This window comes from Ambystoma mexicanum, chromosome 10 (genome assembly GCF_040938575.1).
Source record: "Ambystoma mexicanum isolate Mex_15411 chromosome 10, UKY_AmexF1_1, whole genome shotgun sequence".
Classification (NCBI taxonomy): domain Eukaryota; kingdom Metazoa; phylum Chordata; class Amphibia; order Caudata; family Ambystomatidae; genus Ambystoma; species Ambystoma mexicanum.
The window spans coordinates 149,770,578-149,783,628 of NC_090932.1; the positions used below are offsets into that span (position 1 = coordinate 149,770,578).

The following is a 13,051-nucleotide window of genomic DNA, read 5'->3' on the forward strand; positions in this document are numbered from 1 at the left end:
CCAACGTACTTTTGCTGCTCTCGTGGATTGAGCAACATAATATTTTCCACAGGGGCACTTTATTCCATATATGATGTTCACACCGTTGCATGTGCCAAATGACTTAAGAAGAATCTTGTTGCCTGTGCTGGGATGGTATCCGGTGTTGCCTTGAATCACCAAACTGTAGTTGGTGCAGTGTAAGCAGGAGTATGTCCCTGTACGTTGAGTGTTAGGTTCTTTCAAGGGGGGTCTGGGGGAAAAAGTGGCAGTAACGGAATTGCCAAACCCTTTTTTACCACAACTGCCAAACTCGTAATGGGCCCGTTGTCTCGTGAAGTGATCACCGTCTATTGAGACTGAATTCAGCAGTACATTTTAGACATGGCATTTCCTACTAAAGTCATTAGTAGAGGAATTTTACAAATACGAAGGTATAGGTCCAGATTCGCAAACACGTTTTTGGAGCAAATGTTGAGACACGCCACTACATCTCATCACTTGTGACGAAAAAAGGTGCAGTCCAAACCACAAAGCCCATTTGAATGTGCACACCATGAATGTGCACGTTTTTCACTCCTTTGGAAATTTGATTAAATAAGAGGGCGTTCCTGATCATTTTCAATGTGCATCGCAAGTCCACAAATGGGATGTGCTTTAATATGTGCATAAAATTATCACATTCCCCTACGTGTGATCGTAACAGGCACTGGGGGGTGTGCAAGTAATGGCTGGCTCAGCTGCATAAACTGGTGCTGTCAAACTTGCATTTCTACCCCTCAAATAGGGATAGAAATGCTTTTTTTGTTTGTTTATATTTCACCTTTTACAGGCCTATCACTGTGACATGCATTCCCAGCAACCAAGTGAGGATGCTTGGAGCCTGTCATATATTAGTGTCAAGAGAGGTATGCAAAAGTGATGGACGGCACATATTTTGCTTTGCTGTCCAAGACCACTGAAATGCTTTGGTCATCTTTGAGAATTTCTGAAATAAGCACAAATAAAAAAGGCACAGCATCTGTGATTATTTTGTTATGTGTGCTTATTTGTGAGAGTCTTTACAAGAGTATGCAAGTCGCGTTGCTCCTTTCAAAGGGTTACCAGAAGCTACGAAGGTTTTTGTTGGCCTAAATCCGGCACATTGGATTTTGCGGCATTTAAATGCTACTCTACTGGCAATAAGAGCAGACTGTTCTTCTGACATTAAGCATATTTCATATGCGGCACCACTACATATGCCAATTATGTGCACTAGTTTCATGCAGCATATGTATTCCTCTCCATGCATCGCCGTCTCAGCTTTGTGCCATAACACCAACCCTCGTACCTACCGAAATCTAACCTTTGGGAATACTGCATGGACTCCAAGAACACCCTTGTCCTTTCTTACCTGCGCCTCTTCTTGAAGAGTAGACCCTGGCCGCACTTTAATGACCAGTGACTGGTAAACAACGGTTTTACAAGGCCTTGGGGATTGCCTTTGCGAGGTTGCAAGCATATGTGTGCCCATCTGGGGCCCGTCTTTGCAGAGTACTGTGACCACTCGATTTTCTGATTACATATGGAGCAGACTCCTTGCCTGAAGGCACATATACTCCAGACCTGATCTTGTCACCTTTTCATAGGCTGTTCCCTTCACATCAAGCCCCACACTATAAGCAGAGGGGGAACTTGTGTCATACTATCTGCTCAAGAGTGCTCCATAATGATATTTGCACTATGTTACAGCGGTTTGATGACATATCACCCGCTTCAGCTGTAAACAATGCAGCAGTAGCGAATGAGTGCTCTTTAATTAAGAACGCCCTGGCCAGATACAATCTTATTCTAGCCAAAGAGCTTTTCTTTGCCACAAAGACTTGGTTTGGAGAAGACTGATTCTCTAGGCTGAGTGTACTGGTATATGCAGGTGTTACTTTTCTGATAGTGAACCACTCACTATCGAAAGGACCTGCCTGGACGCTTGCCAATATCACACATCTTGATATCTGCCGTGGAGCTGTGGAGCATCCACCTATCACTGTCCTGGCAATTCATAGAAGATCTATCTAGCATAAACTCAGTCCATCTTATTTTCGTCTATAAACCAACCTCATTTTAATGGAAATATCACTGACATCATGGCCTATATCGTCTAAATTCAGTGTTTTTCAACACGACTGCCCTTGGTTACAGCTACACACACCCAAAGGTCACATTATCTGTAGGGGATAAAGAAGGGTGTGATGAGTTGGCTGAACTTCCCACCTTTTCCTGTAGGAGTAGTGACAATGAATGACTAGGTTGGTCCAGCTGCAACCCGGTGTGCCTTTCCAAGGGTGGCTGAGGTGGTATCCCCTTGGAGATGCAGTTAACTCACCAGCAGTCTCCATGCAAGGGATGAGAGCTGCAGGGACTTCAAGTCCCAGAACATCCCAGTTACCTTTGATTCCAAATGGGAACAGAGACTGTTGGTACCACTGAGAAGTTTGTGCCGAAGGGTGAAGTTTGAGTCACTCAGGAACTTTTCCGGAAATGGGGAACAATTTTCTGTGGAACGGATGAAAGCAAAAACATTCCTCACAGACTCCAGCAAGCAGATTGGATTAAAGCCGATGGCGGGCATCTTAAGAGCACTTACAGATAACCGTTAAATCCCAGAGGAAAAATACCAGGCGAGGAAGGAAGAAACCAAGACTTACCCGCAGAAAGCATCCTCAAAGCTGAATGAACACTGGGGCCAAGTAGCCCAGAGAGACACATAGATTTACAGCAGTGCATCCCACTACATAGTGAAATCCAAGATGGCGCTGGCTACTGCGCCACACTTTAACAACTAGAGGGATTCATTAAAACAAGTCAAGACCCTCATATTACTGACCAATGCAAACCCCAGGCTAGGATCAGGCAAAAGGGAGACGTTACAATTATGAGGTGAATGACCAAAAGCCTTGCATACTGAAAGGCAACTTGCCTTTGAGTATTGCTGCAAGTCGGCAATTACCTATGGTGAGAGACTTAAGCCAAGGGGGAGTGGTATAAGGAAAGGGCCAAGAAAGCCCAGAGACAGTCCATGTCCTGAGAGACATGGACGTGTCTTTCCCTACTCCCTTGCACCCAGGGGAGAGTCAGTAGGAGATAGTTGATCCTACAGGGCTCATTGGTGGGGTCTGACCAGGCTGTGCGACAGGCTGCTGAATCCCAGCAAGAGGCACTTGCTGGGAAGAGAGTCTGGCTCTAACAAACTGCCTAGACAGTAGATGGTGTTTCACTTTCACTGCGTGGAAATTTGAGATCCAGGGCCTAGGACTTCGACCAGCAACCCAAAGGTTGATAACAAGGTCTAGGAAAAAAGCCTCCTGGAAATTCTACACCCAAAACCTGGGAGAGAGGCCTATGGTAAACATGGAACCTAGGCCTATGAGAGAGGCCTGTGTGAACTGTGAAACCAAGATCTGGAGAAGAGCTTGTCCGACTTTCTACAACCAAGGTGTGGGAGAAAGAACTCTGGTAAACTTTCCAATCAAGGTCTACGAGAGAGAACACTGAAACCACGACCTCTGGAAAGGTCTGCCGTACATTCTAAAAGAGGCCTGCTCGGAAGCGAAACAAGGAACTGAGGTCTCTGCAAAGACCTGTTGTGATCCCTGAGAATGCCAAGGTCCAATGTGGACTTGTTGTCTAGGAAAGACCTATTGTGAATCCTGAAGAGGCCAGGGTCCAGGGAGGGCTAACTGTGAATCCTTTGGAAGCCAATATCTAGGAGGGACCTATTGTGATCCCTCATAAAGCCAAGGTTCAGGTGGGACCTGATCCTGAGAGACCTATGGTCCAAGAGGAACCTTACGGAAGTACTACAAAACGTCCTATATAGGAGAGACCACATCTTTCAAGAAGCAGGAAAGCAGATATATGTGAACAATGGGGCGAGTAAAGACCCTGGCAAGTGAAACCCCACTGAGTAAAGCTCAAGACACCAAAGGGCCAGAGAAGCTCATCCCACATGTTGATACAGAGCCGAGAGAGAGAGAGAGAGAGAGAGAGAGAGAGCACCTGTCGAGGAGCATCTGGCGGAACCAGAGAGAGAACGAGGGGCCCCAGACTCGGGTTAGATTGAATACTGAATCAATAATCTAACATTGTTCAGATTAGGGACAGACTCATAACGCGTAGGTTTTGAATGTAGGCTTAGTTAACTCTAAGACTGACGAATTTCTTAAGAATAGGTTTATAGACTTGGTGTTGACCACAGTTTGGGATTTCTTGTGTTGTCTAGATTAGGGAGGCCCCAAGGGGACAGAAGGACATCATACGAATGGGGAACATGAAACCAGAGTAGGGGACCGGATTTCTCTTTGAATAAATACCACGTTTCGTTATCCTAACCCGAGCACTTCAATTATCAAATTGAATTGTAGTTTACCCCAGTGACGGCTAGGTATTATTTAACCGTCCTCCCCACTGGTTTATAAATTAAGTAACGTTTGATAAGACCTCCTCTACGTGTCACGCGGTTCATTGCTCGACGTGAAACATGGCACATTATATGGGGTGGGGGAACAGACATTCATAGCCATGGGGATGAACTCCTAAATTGGTAAAGAAGTGTTAATGGTGAATTTGAAATATTCTGCAAGAAGGGAAAAGGGAGGCAGTTGGCAATTACAGAGCAAAAACGACACTTTGCTGTTTTTTTTATTTTTATTTTGCAATTTTTGAGCTTGAATGAATTTTACCTAAAAATAAATATATGAATAAATGTATTGTTTTACGTTTTACAACATCTGTACAAAACGTTGTACCAGTGGCACACATTCCATCTTCAAGAACTCTTATTATTGCCTTGCTGGAAAAATGGCAAGGAGCTGTGAGGCAATACTCTCCCTGCAAGACTCGGGTGCACCTTCTTCCATTAGAAGTCAAACATCCTGGATTCCTTCACCCGCTCCCGCCCCCCACAGCCCCCACGTGCAGATGGACATTTGAATCTAACCCTGCAGTCCATAGGTGAGAGTGGAGATGACCTTTATTCTGCTCGTTTAGCGGGCATGTGTGGGAAAAACTGAGAGCATGCGCATGGCAGACATAAAAGTGCCCAATGGCACGCTGAAAGAAACTGATACAAGACACACAAGTCTCCAGATCTGAGTTTCTGTTTGTCTCGCCCTCTTTAAGGAAGTGAAAACCAAAAGCATTGTACGTCCTGCTGAAAAGTGCCATTGACCACAGATCACTCTCACTCTGAGCCTCAAATGGAAACGTCTTTACTACAGTTACAGGGCAGATAAGACCAGGACCAGGTTACACCGGGCAGTATCCAGCGGGCACCCTCTCTCTAAGCCCGCCTCTCACCGGCTGTCATTCACAGCACACCCAGCGCAGAACATTCATGCAGCATTCCACTTCCGGGCACTCGTGACCTCACACACGTAGTGAGCAGTGTAGACAGGGAAAAGGTGAGCTACAACACATCTATGTGTGAAAGGCCCGCAGGAGAAGAGGGGCAATGTCTGTTCTTTCTTAACATTTGTTGCCACTCACTTTAGAAAGAACTGTTTCTGTTTGTCTTTTTTCAATGGTTTTTTGTTTTCGAGGAAAGTGCAGTGTAGTATGTTCACAATTGTGAACGATCACTTTCTGGACAAACGAATAGAAGCCTAAGCATCCATAAACAGTGAAAGTGCATTAGAAATCAAAATGATATTGCTATCCACATGTCACTCAAACTCTTCCCAAATGATCTTGGGAGGATAGCTCAGGAGCAACGTGCTCGCCATGGAAGCAAAACGACACAGAGCAACGCAGGTTCGATCCCCAATTCTGCGCTTAGAAACCTCTGGGTATTAAGCACGTTATAAATAACCTATCATATCATGCCAGGAGGAAACAAAATATGCTCTTCTTTGACTGCTGGCCCAGTGGCTACCAGATTTTTAAGTCATTACTGATTCTGGATGAAGCTGGCCAAATGCCTTAATAGAAAGTGGGCCATCGCACCTAGAAAACTGTGTACATATGTTGAAACGTTAGCTGTCATCCTCCGTTATAATGGCTTCTCAATGGGTATTCATGCAACTGTAGTTGTATTCCTTTGGTCTATGGGATGGGCGCCAGGGACATGGGCTGCTACAGCCGGCAACCAGGGCAGGGGGGTGCAAGGAGCTTTCAGAGTTACTGGTGTGCCCAGGCCGGGTACTCATGAGTGTGGTGATGTGGGAGAAGAGCAGAGGTGGCACGGGGGAGTTGCAGTGGGCCAGCAAGTCCAGCACTCATGCCGGGTAGGCCGGGCTCGAGGGGATAAGGGATTTGCTGGGGTGTACTATACATATTACAGCCATATGTCACGAGGCTCACTGGCAGTGATCCTTCAGGGTGCTGCGGGGGAAGGGGGGAGGGAACAGTGACGGGCGTAGCAGTCCTGAGTTGCCCCATTCTGCCTTGATGATAGAAAGGAGATCAGAAGCCGGCATCACTCTGGTCCAGCCTGCAGTGTGATCTGTGTAGCCAGCTCCCTATTCCCCTTCTCTGCAATATTTGGGAAACTGACGCACAGTGTTCCTTAGGAGACACAATGGCCACTTTCCCTGCACAGTTCATTGACCATCCTCGGCACCCAGGAGCCTCATGTCCAGGTTCTTTTAGTCACCACAGGAAGACCCTCGGTTGCATTGGAAGCACTCTCGCTCCTAAGGTGCACATCCATTCTGCATCCTGCAAGAGATTTTTCCGGTAAATGTTTGATCACTGGTAAGGACAGTTGAGGTGCTGGCGCTACGGAAGACAAAAACCCAAAATGCCGTAGCTATTGTATTACAGCTGTCATGGTATGCAGAGTAAGAGAAGGTGCTTCATTCATAAACCTTCGTGTGCTGTGAAGTCATCTCTTGTAGGCAAAGGAGATGGACATTTATTTGGAGGTTAAGGTTTGCTTGGAGGGTGATTCCTCTGAAAGGCATTGGGCTTGATGGGAGTGTGGAGCTGAGACCAAGGCCCTCATTCCGAGTAGGGCGGTAAGGGATACCAGGCACCGGTAAGGAGACCAGTGGGTAGCTTCCTTAACACCTGGTCTGACCAGGTGTTAAGGACGGGACCGTTAAGGGACCTTGGCGCAAATAACGGGCTTGGCATACGCCGGCCCGTTATTTGCGCCCTCCCCATTCCCATTGAGCCCTATTGGGGCTCAAATGGGAATGGGGAATGGTTTGGTAAATGGGGACTTACCGGCCCTCCAAGGTCGGAATGGACCGGTAAGTCCCCATTGAACCAAACCGGATTCGGTACCGGTATGGGAGTCAGTCATGGCGCAAATAGCGCCATGACTACCACCATACTCGGAATGAGGGCCCAAATCACAAAATGTCCTCAACACATGGAGTGGCATGAGAAGTATGATCCTTGGCGAATAAGCATAATCCAAATGCGGTTCATAATAATCCAAATGCACATTGTTCAATGGCTCTATGTTGTTTCTTTGTTGAAACCCTTCCCTAAGTTAACAACACATCCATAAAATGCTTTATTTCCCATGTCAAACCCCTGCAAGGCTTATGGATGGGTAGCAAATAGGAATGATATGATATGATATGATAGGTTATTTATAACGCGCTCAATACCCAGAGGTTTCTAAACGTGGAGCCAGGGATCGAACCAGTGTTGTTCTGTGTCGGCTTGCTTGCAAGGCGAGCACGTTGCCCTTGAGCTATCCTCCCGAGACACACAACATAGCATAGCATCGCAACGTGCCTTGGGGGCGGGTGACATTCTCCCTCTCAAGTCTTTTATTGGTCATGGTGAGACATAGGGCAGTAGCTATGCGCATTACTAATGTCAAGTGTCTGCAAACCCTAGCAGACATTTCTGAACTTTTACAGTAATTATTCGGTGTGTGGAGCCGAAATACTTACTGCATTAATACCTATAGATATAATATGCAATAAACCACCGCAAACGCCGTAACTATTGGCTTTTCCAACGTGTTGGTCACTGCTTTCAGCTGGACAGGTTGACAGCTTTCCAAAACTGTTTCTGCTGTCTTTGGTCTCTTCCATTGGTGGATTGGTGAATCACTTGAACTGGCTGATTTGTTACCCTGTAATGACTAGAGTGCAATCGGGCCGGGATAGTGTGAGTGTAGGCTGCACAATGTCACGAAAGAAACTCTCTACAGCAGCTGTATTTGTGAAAGAAAACCTTTAAACTGTTCTAAGAACTGCAATACTATCCCTTCATCTTTGGTAAACATGTTCTTGACAGCATTTTGTATTCATTGTAACCTTAGGTTTTCAGATTGGGTTTAACAGATGGTAAGATATGTATGTATGTGTGGGTGTTTTGTATAGTGCAAACCTAGCTGGGAAAATATTATGGTCTATGCAAAGAGGGGGTCCAATGGCTCAGGGAGAGGAGTGGCAGGTGCCTGAAGGGGGTCCAGTTAGTGTGCCCAATAAGCAGTTGACAAGGTGTTCTTTGAAGAGCAGGATTTCCATTTCTTTCCAAAAGGGCAGGAGAGAAGGAGCCATGTGTGTGTGTCCAACCTGGTGGCATTTGGGATCCTCGTTCTGGCCTTCTTCACTGGATTCTGGGCAAACACAGAAAGCTGACAGGGAAACCAGGTCCTTCCTTGTTGTGTTTAGACTTTGAAAGTATTCAGGGAACTGGTTCCAAATGCATGTACTACAGAGAATAGGTAGGGGTCGCCTAGGGTCTGCTACTCCTATGCATATGCCACTCCTGGAGCATGGTGGAATCTTCAAGCTACTATAACTAGCAACCTCCCCTGCCAGTGACCTCTGGTAATCCCACATTACTTGTACAGCTCTCCATTGCTTCGTAGCCAGGTATGTGCTGTATAAAGCCAAATAGAAATGGCGCATCGCGAGGGCTGTGCCGTGTGGTAACATCCCGTCAACCCTATGTAATGTCCCACGGAAAGGGAGGGCTTTACCAAATGGCAACGGGCAGTTGCCAAAGCTACAGCCGGCCGACCCCATGTTAATTATCATTGTTAGCCCACGGGTCTTTGGCCAAGGAGCTATTATTTATATTTTTTAAGGAAAGGCAAGCAGCACAAATCACATGTCCAATTTCCATTAATAAAAACCGCCAAGCAAAACAGCGTCAGAAACAGGAAAAGGACGCAAGTCCCTTTTTGGCTTCTAACACCATGGTGTTTTGTTTGTGTAATTGTTTTTTTATAACGCACATAATACCGTACCTTAGTTTGCTTTCTAAGCGTGGAGGCGGGATTTGAACCTCTGTTGCTCTGCGTGGTCTTGCTCCCAAGACCAGCGCGTTGCCCCTGTGCTATCACTAGGCGTAAATCCAGGTCGTTGTAGGTGAGTGCAGGTGCGTGGCCAGGGGGAGGCTGTGTTGGTGATGGGATGGCTGAAGAAACAGGGCTGGGAAGGGGCGGTGACCTGGATGGGACCGGGCATGGGGATACCAAAAAGATGAAGGCCCAAGGGAGTGGCACAGGAGGCAGGAATACCCACATTCTTTGCCTCTTTATAAGCTAGAGCCAATTCCCTGGGTGCTAATTAATCATATACTCCCCTGGGGTTGTAGATCAACCTATAACCTTATTTATCCAATGACCTTTGAAAAAACAGAGTCCAAAATGAAATCTTACCAGACATTCTGACCCCTGGCATAGCTCTGCCAAGCATCATAACAGTGACACCTGCCTAAACCAATCATGAAATGTCAGGGGTTTCTCAAACTGCCAGAATTGACAGTAAATATGAAGCATTCATTTTTGTTAATCATATGTGAAACTACCTTCATTTACCAAAACACCAAATGGGATCAGGGATTTGCATACCTCTTTACCTTCTTTGCCTGGTGATGGAAAGGCTTTTTGCCTGGTGATGGTAAGGCTTTTTTGCCTGGTGATGGTAAGGCTTGTTTTCCTGGTGATAGTAAGGCTTTTTGTGGTGTGATGACCTCTGGAGATGGGGTGGTTATCAGCCAGGTATACATTGAGAGATTCCATAGCAATCTTAGAGGTCGGGTACATATGGGGACCTGTAAAAAAAAAAGCAATGACACATCCTTAACTTTTTATCCACTTACAAAATACTAAAAATGCAAACTAATTTTGCTTGTAATTCTGGCTCTGAATAATTAGAAGTTAATTGTTTGTAAATAGAAGTTAAAGCCAGCCGAATTGGCATCAAAAACCCTCATGCAAACAGAAAATGGTTTGTTACCAAATTGATTAGTCTATGTCATTACCAAAGTTATGGTATTGACACTTTTTTGTTAATGATATAGAAAGTGTTGAGAATTTCCATCGTATGAAATTTAATTTGTCATCTTTTTTTAGCAAAAGCATCTCAAAGTTTAATACTAATGCAAACACTGGGTAATCCGCTTCAGGCATCCCACTAGCAGAACCTTTTCAGCATGGAAAGTAATGGCAGCCCCATGGCCTCCTCCAAGCGGAAGCAACTCCATGATGGAGTCAGCCTAAGAGGTTTCGACATAAAAATCTATCTCTCTTTTTAGATGAAAAATAAATTCATCAAGAAGATCCCCCGGGACGCAGAGGCCTCCAATGTGCTGGTGGGAGAAGTGGATTTTCTGGATAAGCCCTTTGTGGCGTTCGTCAGGCTGGCACAGTCCATCATGCTAGGTGGCGTGACAGAGGTGCCCGTTCCAACCAGGTAATTCAAAAACATGGCTTTTACAGATAACTCCATTCAATTATTTGCTTGCATTTGAAATATGTTTCTGAACACAGAATCACTCAGTACAATTCAGATTGTTTTAGTTGAAAGAACTTTGATTTATCAGTGAAAAAATGTGTTTATAGCAAGTTTCCAAGGCAGAAAGAATAAGTATTTAATTGAATACATCTGAATCTCATAGCAATTCTTTGGTTCAACAATCCCACTGTGTACATTCAATGTCTCTTCGGAAAAACCCCTCACATCTGCAAATATATGGTACGAGTTTCACAAAGATTTCAATGAGAGTGAAACAAGTCACACACAAACACGCAGCCCTTTCCTCATTTTTATCAGGACACAACTATTTCAATAATTATATCTGCATGTATATCACTGTAGTAGTTCACAATACATTAAAACTCAACATATCTGCCTACCAAATATCTTCCAAATTATCCCCCGTCTCTAATGCTTGTGGGCCCAATAAATATAGATCTAGTTAGATACGGGTAGTCCTGCAGTGATACTGCTGGAATCTCCTTACGGGGGAGTTAAATGATCCTGGTTTCGAACGAAATGGTTTCAGGAAAAAGCTGTTGCTGAAATTAACTGATGAAACCTCAGGGTATACACAGGGGCTTCTCTGCTGAACTATAAACATGCTGGTTGTTTATAATGTCACACAGCCACCAATGCAGGTGCAACATCTGCAGTGAGATGCTTCATGCACATCTGCAGTGAGATGCTTCATGCTTGCTTCACTGCCATTCTGTGATGTCACCGAAACAAGCACAACAGTACAAACTCACTCTCTAATCATTTGGACAGTGCAATAGAAATGTGATGAGGCCCTTCTATGCAGGCCCCCTTCAAAGGTAGGCAGCCTTGTAGGCAACCGTTTTTTGTTCTGTCATGTGTGGTGTCTCAAAATTATTTTTGGGTGTAAGTGTATGTAGGATAGATGGATCATTCCTTACAATTACTATTGTCTATAAAATCAGACTGATTGAAATTACAAGACACTAAATTTAGTCCGATAATTAATAAAGTTTTAAAATAAATGAATAAATAGTACTACATTAATAAAGAATGCAAGTGCTGACTATACTAAAAATAAAATTGAGAACGAGTTATTAATGATGATATTTATGTATTATTATTATTGATATAGAAAAATTCTCTTTTGATCACAAAAGAACATACAATAGATAAGGAATCAGATTCGATGGGAAGCAGTGAGCTTCTAACAATGGGGTGAGTCTGAGTGACATTCCGACCAAGTTGTGAAGGGAAGTAAATGGAACAGTCACTGGGGACAATACATGGGTGGCTCTGCATAGATTAAGGACAGTCAACATTAGACATTTTTAAGTGCAGGTAGGAGGTACGGCCAGCTGTGTTAGGGATGTGACCACGATGGATGAAGGGTTAGGGTGCAGGTAGAGAAAGTGAGGGACAAGAGAAAAATGTTAGCTAGAAGGCAGGTGAGAGGTAGGTTAAGAGGGTGACTCAGAGGTGAGGAACTAGGTTTTTAGTTTGGTTTTGATCAAATTGTTGTGAACTGTTTCTCGGATGTCCAGGGGAAGAGAAATTCCTTGCAAGTGGAGCAAGAAGAGAGAAAGAGCAGAAGGAAGAGGAAGCACAGGGAGGGCAAGGTGCCACAAGGGTATTCAAGGAAGCAGAGCAGAGATTATGAGAAGGCTTGTAGAATTCGATAGAGGAGGACAGATACGGTGGTGCCTTATCGTGGATAGATTTGTGAACCAGGAAAAGACATTTAAATCTAGCCCGGTTTTGCATCATCAGCTATCTAGCCTGGTGACGGTACAAAGAAGTAGGTGCGAAGTGAGAGAGTACCAAGAGAGTTCTGGTAGTGAAGTTAAAGATCTTGTTGAGAGGACTGAAAGCATGGTTGGGGAGACGAAAGAGAATGCTGGCACAGTAGTCCAGTTTAGAGAAGACAAGAGTGGTTAAGAGATGCTTGGCAGTGTTGAAAGGAAGGAGGTGCCTGATTTTCCTAATAATTAGGAGGTTGAGGCGAGCCAACTGCATTGTATGAACTGATTTTGTTCTTGGCTTTCAATCCTTTTATTTTTTTGGTATCTCTTTATAAAGAACTTTATTAGCACATATGAACATGAAGATATTACCTTTTATTTTGAAAAATATAGCAATTGTGTTTTCATATTTGTATAACCTACAGCATTTCAGAAATTAAAAATGTTTCTTAAGCATGTTGGGCTTTTGTGAAAAATGAAATGGATGGATTAAACATGTAAATTAAATAATGAGAACATTTATGTTTACTCATGACTACAGCTTTTTTGGATTAAAATGAACCATTGCAGAAATACCATTGTATAGACACAGAGCACAGTAAAACTAATACCCCACCAAAATATTCCTTTGTTATCCCAACT

The 13,051-nt window shown here is 44.3% G+C and overlaps 1 protein-coding gene across 9 annotated transcripts in view; it reads left to right on the forward strand.

The window, feature by feature from the left end:
• Window positions 1-13,051, forward strand: part of SLC4A5 (solute carrier family 4 member 5) — an 802,545-nt gene that overhangs the window by 424,056 nt on the left and 365,438 nt on the right. For all 9 annotated transcript variants that reach the window (XM_069617635.1, XM_069617636.1, XM_069617640.1 and 6 more), the window contains one exon: window positions 10,468-10,625. In XM_069617635.1, coding sequence (XP_069473736.1) covers window positions 10,468-10,625 — 158 coding nt within the window. The remainder of the gene's footprint in view (window positions 1-10,467; window positions 10,626-13,051) is intronic.